The sequence below is a fragment of the Protopterus annectens genome, chromosome 11.part0 (assembly GCF_019279795.1).
Source record: "Protopterus annectens isolate FY-2018-M chromosome 11.part0, PAN1.0, whole genome shotgun sequence".
In the NCBI taxonomy this organism is placed as follows: domain Eukaryota; kingdom Metazoa; phylum Chordata; order Ceratodontiformes; family Protopteridae; genus Protopterus; species Protopterus annectens.
This window is the reverse complement of record NC_056745.1, coordinates 679,557,728-679,573,716: the sequence shown is the minus strand read 5'-3', so window position 1 is coordinate 679,573,716 and position 15,989 is coordinate 679,557,728. Positions and strand designations below refer to the sequence as shown.

The 15,989-nt window shown below is 41.2% G+C and overlaps 1 protein-coding gene across 1 annotated transcript in view; it reads left to right on the top strand.

Annotated features, from left to right (window-relative positions):
• CREBL2 (cAMP responsive element binding protein like 2) overlaps positions 1-15,989 on the top strand; it is a 91,978-nt gene that overhangs the window by 75,218 nt on the left and 771 nt on the right. Inside the window, exon 4 of the mRNA XM_044088137.1 lies at positions 15,572-15,989. This exon is cut by the window's right edge and continues 771 nt beyond it. Coding sequence (XP_043944072.1) covers positions 15,572-15,573 — 2 coding nt within the window. The 3' untranslated portion in view covers positions 15,574-15,989. The remainder of the gene's footprint in view (positions 1-15,571) is intronic.

Sequence of the window (15,989 nt, the reverse complement as noted above, 5' to 3'; positions counted from 1 at the left end):
CCTGATAAGAGGCCTAGGCAAGACCGCGACTATGAATCTTCAGATCAGGTTTCGATCTCTTCTGTTCAGGAATATTCTCTTCCCCAGTATGAGGATTCTGTTGCTGAAGAATCCATTCCTTCAGCATCTCCTCCTGAGGACTATTCATTTGGGGGAAACCTTGCATACCATGAGAGCACTTCCACTGGGAGAGCCAAGATTTTTCAGAATCTATAGAGAGGCTCAGGGATTTTCTTTTACTACCTCAGCACAGGCCTCTAGCTATTCCACCTGTGTTAGACATTGTAGATGATGTGTTTTCGGAGTCTAGTCTGACCCCTGACTCCTTACCCCAGCTCCTGTTAAGCCTGACTGATATTACAGAGTTCCTGACTCTCACAAACTTCTTTTTAAAAACCCTGCTGCTGACCCAGAAACTATTTCACAGGGTCCAAAGGGAGTTGAGGCTTCCACTGCAAAAAACCCAACCCCCCTCTGACAGAGATTCAAGGGCACTGGATAGATGGGGGAAAAAAGGTTTACACATTTGCGACTTTGGCTATAAGGGCCTTAAACTGTCAATTTCATATGCTCAAGTATCCGCAACATGTCATGGGATTGCTTAAACAGAAAATGTTGTTAAATTGTGAGTGTGCAGAAAACAAAGAAATGCAGGATTTATTGTATGCAGCAGAACAAGTTGGAAATCATACTTTGCAATGTGGTTTTGATTCTTTGGAGGCCTCCTGCAGGGCCGCAGTTATGGGTTCTGTAATTGGGAGGCATGCTTGGTTAAAGGAACAACTGCCTGATCATGTTAGTTAAATTACTAGATGCTCCTTTACAGCATGATACTTTGTTTGGTGTTAAGGCAGAAGAGGTGTTAAAGAAAATGGAGGACAAAGCTAAATCTCTGCAAACTGTCAAAGAATGTTTACAAGTACAACCACCTAGGTTTAGTAGACACTGGCCTACAAAAAAATTGTTCCTTTCCTGTGTCAGACCACCACAAAGGGGCAGACCCAGACGCCCTAGGGGCAGATCCCAGGTGCAAGGTTCTTAATAGGCCCAAGCAATGGGGTGCTTCTACCTCCAACCTCCAAAGCTGGAGAAGATCAATCACAAACATACAGAAAGCAGTCCTAATGACTTCCCCCTGCCTGTACCAATCACTTATCTTCTGGCAGCACCCTTATGGGGAAAATTAGCACTTTTTGCTCAAAATTGACACATCATAACCCAGGACAAGTGGGTTCTAAACATAGTGTCACAAGGATACAAGTTCCATTTCCATACTATGCCAATGGCAAACAGCTGGCCAGATCTGCCAAAACATCAATGGGCAGAGGCAGCAAAACAAGCATCATCCCCCATGGACATGGGGGCCATTCAACAAGTACCAGACCAAGAGCAGGGACAAGGATTTTACTCAAGGCTGTTCTTGGTACCCAGAAAGGACAAGGCCTGGAGGCCTATACTGGACCTATCTATTCTGAACACTTTCCTGGATATTCCAAAATTCAAAATGTTGACCTTGCAGCAGCTTCTGCCCATGTTGGGCAAGAATGCTTGACTTGTGACTTTAGACCTAAGAGAGGCATACCTGCATGTTCCAGTCAGACAGTCGTGCAGACGATACCTCAGATTCAAGGCTGGTTCAATGCATTACCAATTCTCTGCACTGCCCTTTCGCTTATCTACTGCGCCCAGGGTCTTTACAAAGTGCCTGGCACCAGTAATTGCATTTTGCAGACAAAGAGGAATACAAATATATCCTTACTTGGACGACTGTCTCATTGAAGCAGAGAACAAGGACATTCTTCTTCAACATCTGGCATTTGTGAACAGACTTCTAACATGCCTAGGGTACACAGTCATCAAAAAGAAATCAAAACTAGTACCCTCACAAGAGAGAACATTCCTTGGTGCAAGCTTGAATACCACTGCCCAGTCACGCCAGACAAAGGCAACTGACTATTTATTTCAAAATGTTGGCAATAAAGGATCGGTTATCTGCAAGAAAAATTCTGCAGGCTTTGGGCTTCATGACATCCTGCATCCTGCTAATTCCATATGCAAGACTGCATATGAGGAAACTACAATGATACCTAAAAAGTATTTGGACTCAACATTGCCACAGCCTGGAAACTCTCATTCCCTGCCTGCCTGCAACAGGAGTTTCGATGGTGGGCAAAGGCTTGTCACCAGAACAAGGGACAGCCATTCACATTGCCTCCAGCCAGGCAGACACTAACAACGGATGCTTCAGATTATGCCTGGGGAGCCCACATGGCAGGAAGAGGCATTCAGGGCACATGGTCCTCAAACCAAATGCATCTTCATATCAATCAAAAAGAGATGTTAGCTGTTCAAAATGCCCTGACAGCCTTCAAGGACCTACTTCATCCAGGACAACTACTGATAAAGACAGACACACACCACGGTCATGTGGTATATAAACAAGCACGGGGGTACACATTCTTACCCCCTTTGCAGACTAGCCATGACCTTGTGGGCCACAGCTTTGACTTACCAAGTACATCTGCAGAGACAATTCCTGCCAGGAAAGGAAAATACTCTGGCAGACGAACTAAGCAGAAACCTTATGGATTCCCACGAGTGGAAGCTGGATCCATAAGTCTTCAGCATGATAACAAGGAAATGGGGATGCCCGGACATAGACCTATTTGCTTCCCCTTTCAATTACCAACTAAAAAGATTCTGCACAAGGACTTATCACAGACAAGCATGGAAAGTGGACGCCGTATCAGTATATGCATTTCCTCCACTGCCTCTCCTACCCAAGGTGCTCCTAAAGGTCAGACAGGAGAAGCCAAAGATGATACTGATTGCCCCAGACTGGCCACGCCAGTACTGGTATCCAATACTAAGGAACTTATCTCTATACCCGGCTTGGACCTTACTTCAAATACCTCAACTACTGTCCCAGCAAAACAATCCGATCATGCACATTCAACTCGGGACATTAAACTTGGCAGCATGGCAGATAATGTAGTCCTACAAAAAACACCTCTCAGTAAAGCTGCGATGGATGTCATTCTGGAAGCCAGAAGGCCTAGTACTAGAAAGTCTTATGCTGGAAAATGGAAGAGATTCTGTGCCTGGAACCAGGCACAGGGAACTGATGCAGCCATACCAAATATTCCTCAGATTTTGCAATACCTAACTGAGATGCTGGACAAAGGCCTATCTTTTTCATCAATAAAAATTCATGCCTCTGCCATTTCGGCTCATTACAATACAGAGCCACCACTTTTTTTCTCGCCCTTTACTGGGCAGTATCTCAGAGGAGCCAAAGATTTAAGGCCCCCAAGGAAACTACCAATACCTGCATGGGACCTCCACCGTGTTTTGGAAAAGCAAACCCTGCCTCCTTTTGAGCCAGCTGCTACAGCTAATATGAAGATTTTATCATGGAAAACAGCTTTGCTCTTAGCAATTACTTCTGCAAGATGAGTTTCAGAGCTACAAGCGCTCATGGCTGTGGAACCTTTCTTCATTTTTCACCCGGACAGGGTCTCTCTGAGGACAAACCCAACATTTATGCCTAAAGTAGTGTCCAGTGTGGCTCTTAACCAAGCCATCCATCTGCCAACCTTTTTACCCAAATCCACAGAACAGGGGGGAGAGAATTCTGTATTCTTTTGACGTATACAGACAGCTTAGATTCTATTTGGACAGAACCAAAGCTTTCTGGAAGACAGAGCAATTACTAGTGGCATATATGCTGCAGGATCACAAGGAAAGCCCATCTCAAAGCAGTCTATTTCTAAGTGGTTAGGCCACTGCATTTGTTTCTGCTACTTACACCATGGCAAGCCAGTGCCTAAGGGCATTAGGCCTCATGCCACCAGAGCTGCATCCACCTCAGCAGCCTTTCTCAGGGGAGTATCAACCAGAGACATTTTAGAGGTGGCTACTTGGAGTTCAGTGCACACCTTTACAAAGCATTAACATCTGCCACTCTACTCTAAATCCAGGGCAGGCTTTGCCACTGCAGTTCTGCAGGGCCTCATAGCCGCTCCTATTGCTGTCTAGTTCCAGCCTCCCAACCATAGCTTTGGACTGTACCCAAATGTAATGACTGCAACAGTGAAACACAAAGAATATAGTACAGTTGTGTACACTTACCATAAATGTAGATTTTAGAGTGTATTCACTGTTGCAGTCCAGGTTACCCACCCACCTTTCCCTTTTTTTCTTTTGGATCTTGTCCTTCCTTCTCTGATTTATGCTACTTATGTGGTGTATTTGCGTATAGATGAAGGTAAAATATATATTGATGTATTTCTGAATGAATATATATGTTTGGCTACCCTTTTTGGGGGCACATGACATCTGGGGCAAGAAAAACTGAAGAAAATGGTGTCTGCTGCTGCTTTTATACCCCTGACGACCTGACGTCAGGGAAGCGGCAACAGTAGCCGATGCAGGACCCAAGACTTTGGAATTCAGGCCGGCTGAGGGCAGCCTGCCAGCAGGATTACCCAAATGTAATGACTGCAGCAGTGAATACACTCTAATATCTACATTTATGGTAAGTGTGCACAACTGTACTTTCTTTGCCCTGTTCCTTCCAAAGGGTGGGGGTGGGGGGGGGGGTCATTGATAGCTGCAATAGTCAATGATTGCTATCTGGTCTTCTCTGTGCTTACCCCCCCATTACTTCTTATCCCCAAATTTCTACAGAAAGCATACTGGTTATAGAACACAGTTATCCTCATTGTATCTCTTTGGCCTCATCAAATTTGGTTTCCTTTTCTTTGACCTCCTCTTCTACATCCACCATGGATACTTGCTTGCAGTCCAGACCTCTGTTCTCACCCAACAGGAATGATGCATCCAAACATAACAGGCCTCAAACTGACCGCATGGTTTCTCCAGTTTCAAAAAAAAAAAAGTAATCTCCATGGTATCCCTGAAGTCTCAAAACAACCCACTAAAATGTAGTGGGTCCAAAAACAAAACCGTCTAAGAAACGTCTCTCTGTGGAAGAGTTTCAGTCCATATATTTCTAGTTAATCACTGTATATTAATTGGATCAGACAATAGTAGTAGAAGTAATGAACTTAAACTTGTCTTAAGTCAAAACAAAAAATAATAATATAAAATATATACTAGTACAACATTACTAATGTATTCGAAAGTAATCCAAGCAAGGCAGGCAGTCTGTTTCCAGTCGAAAAATAAAGCATTAAAATAAAGGAAAGAAAATAATAAAGGATTTTCGACTGGAAACAGACTGCCTGCTTTGCTTGGATTACTTTCAAATACTTTGTAATGCCGTGCAATTATATATTTTATATTATTTTTTGTTTTGTTTTGACTTGAGACGAGTTTAAGTTAGCTACTTCTACTACTATTGTCTGATCTGATTAATATACAGTGATTAACTAGAAATATATGGACTGAAAATCTTCCACACAGAGAAGTTTCTTGCACTGTTTTGTTTCTCCAGTTTCACTGATTGGTAGACAGCTCCAGCTTTCCTCCGCGGTCCATCATATTTTATCTTCTTAAAAGCTTCTACTAGAAAGATTTGCAAAAGTAAATGGAAGAGATTTGTGTTTCAGGCTAAGAGGGATCTGGCCCCCTTTTCTGCCCCTATTCTAACTGTACTTGACTTTTTTGGCTTCAATTTTCAATGAAGGGCATAGTTGTACTACTATTAAGGTTCAATTGGCTGCCATTTCAAACTTCCATCTAGGTGAAAATAATTCTCCCTTAGTCTTTGCATAATTTAGAAGAAGCTTTCTCAAAGGAACTTTTATTTAGACCACTAAAGAATCCTACTCCTCCTTGGGATTTAAATCAAATGAGGGAGAGTACATGCTTCATCTTTTTGGAAGTACATAAACTACTTTGGTTTATCTTCATCAGACCAAATATTCTGGAAGACTGACCAGTTGTTTGTATCCTCCTCACCTAACATATTGGGCAAGTCTGTTTCTAAAGTTACACAGGCCAAATGGTTAACTGATTTGTATCTTTTTTGGTGTGTAGTAAAAGAGGGGTGTCCTTGCCTAGGCCTCCTAGAACCCATTCCACAAGGTCTATGGGCTGTATTCTAAGATTTTTGATAAAAAACCTTCCCTTGATGACATTTGTGCGGCTGCCACTGTCAGTCCATTGCCATTGCTTTTATTGCTCATTACAGATTGGATTCTGTTTCTAGGAACAGAGCTGCTTTTGGCTTTGCAGTACTCCAAAATATCGTTCCATGAAGACCATCCATGGTTCATCTAGCTGGGTACTGTATCCCATCAGATGAATGAATGAATGAATGAAAATGACATCAGATAAGTTATGTACTCACCATAACATTACATCTGCGTTGCCCACTTTCATTCTTCCTCAACTTCCTGCCCTCACAATACCTTTCCCTTTGCTGCTGGAGAGCCCTCAGTGTTTCACTTTGAGAACTGTTGTTCCTTGTTTGAGCTCCAGCTCTTTTTCTTATTCTATACCTTCTTGAGTTCACTCGTGGTAGCAGCAAACTCCTGTATGCGGTATGTCGGGATGGAGGAGCTCGAGAGTTTGGATTTGGAATAAGTGGCTAGTCAGATCCGAGATCCATCAGTTGAGGAAGAATAAAAATGGACAACACGCATGTTAACGTTATGTTGATTACACATTTTCTCTGTCTATCTTCATTCATTCTTCAACAGTTGGGTTCAGATCCGACTTGGCCACTTTTTGCAGCTTGTAACTACTGGAACTCTCAAGCTTCTCACTTACCCACAATGTTCTAGTCCCCTAACATACCTCAGATCTCGTTTGCAACCTTTGCATACGAATATGGTCTCTGTGAGCTCTTGAGCGTTAAGTGCTTTAATTACTTTTATTTTATTTTCTTATATTTTACAAATTGCATACTATATATTCTCCCTTATCCTATTTCTAACTGGCATTGTTGGTATTTACCTTTCCCCTTTTCTCTGTTACCATAGTTGGTAATTTCTTCTCTCCTTTCTTTTAAGTTTCTTCTTTACTCTATATATTAGATATCTTGTTAAGTTGGCTGAAATGCCTTCAGGCTTTCAGAAATGTAAGCAGTGTTGGCACAAGATTCCACTTTCTGATGCATGTGATTGTGTGTCTAATGCTTGGGCCCTGCTCATTTAAAAGCAGACTGTGAGATCTGCAAAGCGGTTAAAGCCCCGTGCTTTGGTAGACTGCAAGAATAAACTCATTCTGAATGATCTTCTCTCTAGAACCTTCTCAGAATCACGATCTTGAGCTCAACCCTCCAAGCCTGACAAAAAGAGCCCAGGCAAAGGCCATCAGATCCATCTGGATCCTCCACTGTATCCTCTGATCTGACTACAGAGCCTGCTGACAAAGTTTCAAAAAAATGCCCGATTTGCTTCATCGGATCCAATGGCCTCTGATCCAAAATATTTGTTTGACTGTGTATGCATCCTCTTTGGACCCAGTCCCTTTCCAATTGACATCTCCTTTTTTGGAGAGACACTGACATTCCAGGCCCCCCATCAGTGGCCCCGTCATCTCATTCTTCCAGGAGCCTGACAGATGTCGTCTTGGATAGGATGATGAAGTTTCTCTTGGCACAGATTTAGATGGGTGTTCTCCCGGCTCTTACCCCTTCGGGTCCAGAGGCCTTTTACTAGTCCTACACCACCAGTCTGTGCCCCTTGTCTGATCTAACCCATGGTTTTGCAGCCCTTGGATTATGTTTTCAGGACTGTGTTGGATCCGAAGATGGTCATATCTTCTGCTCTGAAACATTCTGAATGCATTGGCTCCAAGCTCGTCATTGCTGAATGCGAAGTGTCGTTATCAACTCCGAAGTTCTCAGAGCCATCTCTGCCCCTTGGAGCCTCAGCACTGGACAGCTTGGCCCCGACTTCTTCTGTGGACTGCCTTTGGCTCCGAGGGAGCCAATGGTCCAGAAGCATGTGTTCTTGGCTCTGTTGGCTGCCTCCGTCCCACAGCGCTCTGCCTTTGAGATGGTAGAAAGACTGTTCTCTGCTTCTGGAGGACAGACAGTTCCACCCCCCTCGGATCTGCCCTCTGTATCCCATGTTTCCTTTTTGCCTTGAGCCTCATTACTCCACTCCACAGGGATGGCCAGCCTAAAGTCTCCAGGCTACCCAGCAGGGTATACTTATTTCTTTTGATACCTCTCCAGAATATCCCACCAAAGAAGTCCTTAGGAAGAGAAGCTGCAAGAGGAGACACTTAGACTCTCCTCAAGAGTCCGTCACTGATGATACCGATTTTGGTGAGGGGGAAGGGTCTCCAAGATCACCACCTGAGGACGTTTTCTTTGGAGACTTCATGGAAATCCTCAAGTAAAGGTGGTGGTTGGTCTACCAGTAACACCCCAAGGGGAATTTGTATTCCTGGAAGCCTTTGGGTATAGGCTATCGACATACTGAGTGACTCCACTTGCTGACATCCTTGATTTGATCTCTAGGTGGGCATGGGAAGAACCTGACTCTGAGCTGATCCCCAATAAAGCAGACCGGATCCTGGCACCACTGAGAGTTCTGGAGCAAGGGAGTTCCAATAGATGCCATGGTTGTAGCAGTGGCCACAAAGAAAAAAACTTGCAGAATGGAGTTCATCTATCCATCCCCCTAACAGGAAGTCCAGGGCATTGGACAGCTTTGGGAAGCATGTATATGCTTCAGTGACCTTTGCACTTGGGCCGCTGAATTATTTGGCACATTGTCCAAACCCTGTCTGGGACCAGTACTTCTGAGATGCACAGCATTATTGTTTCACAGTTGGCCACCCTACAATTGATCAAAAATTCATCCGTGAGGCTCATTTCACATGAGCTGATGGTACCTGAAGGGTGACAGGTTCAGGCATTTCAAGATGCTTGCTGTCACATAAAAATGAACAGATGATCCAGGAGATAACTACGCTTCCAGCTGGGAGCCAGACATTACCAATTCAGAGTACTGCCCTTTGGCCTCATCACAGCCCCCAGGGTGTTGGTCAAATGCATGGCAATAGTAGTAGCTCACTTGAGACTGCAGGGATTCCAGGTGTTTCCTTACTTGGATGACTGGCTCATAATCGCTCCAACTAGGCATCTTCTGATAAAAGCACAAGATTATGTACTCCGGATTTGCTGTCATCTTGGAATTGACATCAGCCACAACAAATCTCATTCAGAACCATCTCAGACATTAGAGTTCATAGGGGCATTTGTTCAACGGTTATCAGTCACAGCCTCCCTTCCCTTACCAAGAGTACAAACTATTCAATTTCTCAAGTCAAAAAGGATAACTTGGAATTTTTCTTTCTGCTTGATTCTGCAAGCCTTGGGGGTCATTGTGTGCTGTGGTAATGATAGTTCTAGTTCTGCTAGCAAGATTACCATATGAGAATTCTTCAATGGGCCTTGGCAATTCAGTGGTCCATTCTACATCAACCAATGTCCACCCAGATCAGGACAACTCTGGCATGCAGAAAGTACCTCTCATTGGTGGATTTGATTACATCGGGTATTAAAAGGCTGTCCCTTCATTCTTCCTCAGCCCAAAGCCATAGTGACTGCTGACTCTTCCCAAATTGGGAGGGGGGGCACTTCTTGGAAAGAACAGTCCAAGGCTCATGGAACAATGTCAGTGGTATGGTACATCAACAAACAAGGAGGGACCAGATCTTACCCCTTGTGTTGTGAAGCTCTGAGAGCGTGGCAGTGGGCGATCTCATCCATTTGATTTCTGACAGCAATGCACATTCCGGGGAAGTCCAACATGATGGCATACAAATTGAGCAGGTCTTTTTTTTTTTACCTCACAAATGGTCTATCAACATGAGATGCACTCAATTCAGAAGTTTTAAAATTGAAATCTTGAACTCCAAATTGGGGTATATACTTGGTCCCCCATCCTTTTGCCTCACTAGCTACCCTTCTAATATCGATGTGGTAATTCCTTTCTACAAAAAATATTTTTATTTCATCCATCAAATTTTTGTGGTGTGAAGTTATCAGTGTTACTCTATGTCCTCCTTTAAATGTGGGGGGTGCTCACTACCATAATGCAGATAGGAATTTGAAAAAGTCTCTCTTCTATGTGTACGTGAAGCAAAATTGGAGTTCTGTAAATCCTTAAGGATAGTTGCATCTAAATAATTTATAGTGTTAATACCAAATGTACGCATAAACATTCTATATACGTAAAATTCTGTAGTTCCATTAATGTAAACCAAAAATTCATCCAGTTCCTTTATCGGACCCTCCCACATCAAAAAAATGTCATCCAGAAATTTTAAGTAGAGGGGAATGTACTGTGGAAAATGGTATTTAAGTACATATTGCTCTTCCCAGTAGTAAAATACTATGTTGGCAAACAAGGGGGTGAGGGCTGCCCCCAATGCTACCCTCTCCAACTGTTTATAAAAATTCCCCCTCAAAATAAACAAAATTGTTCGCAAGTATTGTTTCCATATATTCTATTAGGAAATTTAATGCAGTTGCATCCACAAAGTCACATTCCCTCAAAACACTTTCAAACCACTCTATACCCAGTTTGTGGGGAATTACAGAAAATAAGTCCACAATGTCAGTGGTAACTAAGCACATGGTGGCAGCGTGTAAATCATTGGTAATCTTTCTCAGAAAATTTCCAGAATCCATCAAGATGTGTTGGCATAAGGTTTTAATTTTCTGTCCGTATGTACTGGAAGGGAATGCATTTTTGAACCAGCGGTCACATCAATTGGCTTGAGGGGAGATCCTCACTATTTTTATGGACCTTGGGTATTCTGAAAATGGATGGAACCACTGGTTTTGACACCTTTAAAATTTCAAATAAACTCTTGTCCAACTCCTCTTGAAGGAGTTGGTCCTCAAGAATGAAATCTGTGTTCCTATGTAACATTGATTTTTGTTTCTGGTTACCTGGGTATACCTTTCATTACTGTTCAATAAGTCAACCATTTTTCTCCAATATGTCCAACGGTCACTTGATTTGTTGTTTTGTACTGTAAGGTTTTACGTTTACTCCCACTAAAAATTCTGACATTAGTGGTATTGTGATTAATTGGAAACTGTTTACTCTCAAATTTAAACTTAGAGGTACTATGTGGGGAAAGGGAGATGGTGATGAGGAATGCTCCTATGCTTAGAAAAGTGCATTTAACCCCCTTTGCACCCAATATTATACAATTTTGATACCTTTGTGGAGAACGAACTAAAACAATACATTTATTACAAAACAAGGGAAGAGTATATCATTTAAGTAAAGAACAGGTGGTGTTGAGAGAATTAATAACCCAAATATTAGAATTATGAAACCTGATAATGGGGAGGGATCAGCATTGTGGACCATTGGACATGAGGGGGAAGAATGGTGGACTTATTGAACAGTAATGAAAGGTGCAGCCAGAAATAAAATCAATGTGGTCATTCTCAAGGACCAACCCCTGAAAGGGGTGTTGGACAAGACTTGAATTGTTAAAAGTTTTCAAAACCAGTGTATCCATCCATTTTTGGAATAGCCAAGGTCCATAAAAATATTGAGGAACCCCCTCAGGCCAATTGATGCGGAAGCTGGTTCAAACACATCCACTTGGAGTTTATATAGATAGAAAATTAAAACCTTTCCTGAAACTACACAAACGCATCTTGATTGATTTTTGGGATTTGTTGACAAAGATTGCCAATGATTATTATTCTGCCACCACATGTTTAGTTACCATTGACATTGTGGACTTGTTTTCTGTAATTCTCCACAGACTGGGCGGGTATAGAGTGGTTTGAAAGTGTTTTGATGGAATGTGTTTTTGTGGATGTCACTGAATTAAGGCTCCTAGTAGAATATATGGAAATACTTGTAAACGATTTTATGTATTTTGAGAGGGAATTTTATAAACAGTTGAATGGGGTAGCAATGGGGGCTGCATGCGCCGCCTTGTTCGCTAAGATAGTATTATACTACTGGGAAAAGCAATATGTACTTAAATCCCATTTTTCACAGTGCATTCCCCCTCTACGTAAGGTTTTTAGATGATATTTTTTGTTGTGGGAGGGTCCAATGAAGGAACTGAATGAACTTTTGATTTACATTAATGGAACTGCAGAATTGTTAAAGTTTATGCACGTTTGATTTTAACACTAAATTATTTAGGTGCAACTATCATTAAGGAGTTACAGAACTCCAGTTTTGCGGAATTTTATCTGCATTATGGTAGTGAATCCCCCCCCCATATACACACACACATTTAAAGAAGAACATAATCAAAGGACAAATGGTTAGATTAGTGCTGATGACTTCACACCACAAAGATTTGATGGACAAAATAAAAGACTTGAAATTTTTTGTAGAAAGGAATTACCCCATTGATATTTATTAGAAGGATAGCTGGTGAGGTTACAAAAGGATGGCGGAACCAATTATAGGCCCCTACTGGGAGTTCAGGATTCCAATTTTAAAACTTCTGAATTGAGTGAACCTAATGAAATTAATTACAGGAGAGCTTTTACTTTAAAATAGTAATATATTCTATGCAAATTCAGATAATTTTTAAATACTTGGATATTTATTTCTAAAATGCTATACACCCTGGGATTTTCTGTAAACCCCCCCCCCCCCACCTTTAAATACAAAAGAGGAACCAATGTGGGTATTTAGGAGAGGGGTGATAATGAGAACAAAGTGGTTAGTAACAGCAAAAAATTAAAAGGGGCCTACAAATGTGGGGCTTGGAAGCAGTGTGCATATGTTGCACACCTAGATACGTTAACAATTCCAGGTCTTGGGTGGAACCCGAGAGCACAATAGGATGACAATTGCCTTTCTAAATATGTAGTTAACTTGGCCTATTGTAAGATTTGCTTCTCATATTATGTAGGGAAAGTTGAAAGAAGCCTACAAGTGAGAATGTTAACATAACGATATAAAAAACTGGTACCTACTAATGCTTCAGCGAGACGCTACATGGAATGCAGGGAAGGGTAGCTTTTTATTTGGGGTATTTGAACATGTGGAAAGAAAGTCCCAGGGGAGGTCAATGGGGAAACGTATTTGGAGTAGTGAGAGTTATGGCAGGTGAGATTGAATGTCAGTTCCTCTGAACTTAATGAACAGATTTCCTTGTTTCTTTTCTTAAAGCTAAGATCAGCAAAATTATAATTTTTATACATTTCACCTTTAGTTTTTCCATCTTCCAAAAATGCATAAAACAATATTGCTGGCATTATATTTTAAGGGTTGTAAACCCACAAAACAATAACACACACTGTTCTGTCTTTTTTTGTTGGAATAGCACTTGTATTATTATGGAATTGTTTGGTGTTTAATATTTGTTTTGAGCGGGTATACGATGGTTAATTAATCAATTGTGACATTTTGATGACTTGACTAGTGGAGATGAAGGTTTTAAATTTGGTGTTATATTTTTTTTTACTACAGTTCTGATGAAATCTCAATTTATGAGATGAAAGTACTTAACTGTGGTTTGGTGCATTAAGTTTTTTTTTGTTGAACATTTTTTTTTTTTTTTTTTTTATCGAGTTCCATACTTGCCATTTCTTACCATATTTTTATGGTTTTGAAACATCAGGTGAAGAAGTTACGTACTCTCACCATAACGTTCATCTGTGTTGTCCATTTTCATTCTTGCGCAACTCTCCTCCCGCCAACCCCTACCATTTAGTTGGACTTCTGGAAGAATGAGAGGGTTATAAGGGACCAATGTTCCTTCTTTTAAGTTCTAGATATTAGTTTTAGTGTTCTAATATTCCTATAAAGCTTTAAGGCCAGCAAACAGGATCGGAGGTATGTTGGGGGACTAGAGCTTTGTGGGTAAGGGAGGAGCTCGAGAGTTCCAGGAGCTGTAAAAACGGCCGAGTTGGATCCGAACCCACATTTGTTGAGGAAGAATGAAAATGGACAAAGCAAATGGGAACATTATGGTAACATAACTTTTTTTCCATTCAGTATAATTTTTTGCTGTCTTGGAGTCCTGCCAAAAACTGGCTTCAGTTGAGACACAGAAAAAAACTGCTAAAAGAAAGATTAATGTCTAGTAGTAACACTTTTTACAGATTTTGCAGTATGTGGTGCTGCGGTCTTGTTCACTTCAGGATCAAAGCTTCTGAATTATGACAACCCTCCTCCCATTAAAAAAAAGAGAGAGAGAAAAAGGGATGCTGAACTTGAAGCCTTTGTTTTATATTTTTCTGTCACAAGTTGTTGATTCCTGCACTTGTCTGTCTCCAAACTTTATATTGGATGCATTCCATTAATGTCACTCTCTTTGGCTTTATAGGGCCACTCCATGTTATTGACTGTGAAGAGGCACTTGCTAAAGTGTGAAGGTATTAACTCAAAAAAAACCCTTAAGAACTCAAAAATATTGATGTTTTTTGGGCAAGTGAAACATACTTCATCAAAGTACGACATTTGAAGGAAATCTGATTGTGTAGTCTTATTTGATTTAGCCTTCAAACACCATTTCATTTAGATGAAAAAATTGCATTTTAATTTTTTGTAATCCTTTCATTTATTTTTGCTTTTAATTCAGATACTTTGACTGTGAAAAGTTATCCAAAACTCTTTAATTGTACCAGCATGATGGTATGGGAGGCATTGTGTCCATCTGTATGACCAATGACCCAAGTTTTGAAAAATACTCTGGCCACTGGTAGGGTTTGCAGGGGAGGAGGGTAAGGTAAAGAAACTGATGGCCAACTGACCTGTCTGTTAAGGGAGGATTTGCATAACTCATTGCATATGCAGTCTTTGGAGGTCAGGAGCCTCAAAGATCATTTCAGGGTAAAAAATGTGGGCAGCAGTCCTGGAGTTATTACATTAGATACTCCCACTGCTAGAGACCTTGACTGATCTGCCATACTTACAGTGGTTGTCAAGCTGCATGCTGCCAACTCCCCATTGGATCCCTCAAGTTAATACTGAGTTACCACAAGGTCACCTTCCTGAGGAGACAGGAAACCCACCCAGGGGATCCCTGCAAGGAAGGAGCCATATGAGGATCCGGGGCTGGGCAAGTGTAGAAGCCAGGGGGCATCTGGAAGTAATGTGAGGTAGAGATGCCATTTGGAGAGAATGTTCAAAAATGGTTATTAATCTTTTTTAGGTTGTCATGAGTGGCAGTCTTTCTGTAAACTACATTTTGTACTTGTATGAAAATAACTGTAATAATGTGAATTTGATTGTGTATCTTAACATCTTCAGGATGCAGTCTAGTGTTGATTAGTTAGCAGTGGCTTTCAGATTTGTCTTTGACTGCCAGACGCTTCCTTTCTGTAATCCGTGGGAGCAAGTATATTCCTGAATTTTGTTGACTCCACCCAGAGTAGAACACTGTAGTAATGAAGAGGGAGTTGTGAAAACATGTAGATGCACAACCATTGTCAAGTTTGAAGTCCTTTGTAATACATTTTTGTTCTGTATTCTAAACTGTCTCCTGGTAGTACAGCATCTGTTAAGTTGCTTTTAACATTTTGCCTGTACATTATCTTTGACCCATTGTCTAGAAACCTGCCATTTAAAAAGATTTTCTGATATGTTATACTTCTTATAGGTGAAGGTTAAAACTAACACCTTGTGTGTTTATCTTGTAGGAAAATGGTCTTCAAGCAGAAAATAAAGGACATTTCTCCATTTCTTCCTTTTGAAGCAAGCAGACTTCATAAATCTTGACCATGCACATGCAGTTGCTCATCAGACTGTGAACGAACTTGTAAATAGAAGAAAAAATATTTATTTGTGTGGACCAAACTGACATTAGACTGTACATTAGGGAAAACGTAATTGCTGCAGCTTTGTAGTTAGAAATGGGTTTCTTCGCCGTAAGTGATTATATTAGTTTTGGTCAGGTAAATATTTACAGATAGGCCTTGCTCCATCCGTCTAAGATGCATTGACCTTATAAGTAACCTTAAGTTCCTTACCCTTGTATTTATTAAGCTGTTTCTGCTAGTTACACTTAGATAAAGCTTGGATGAAGCGTCTCATTTATTGCTGATTGATTAGAACTGA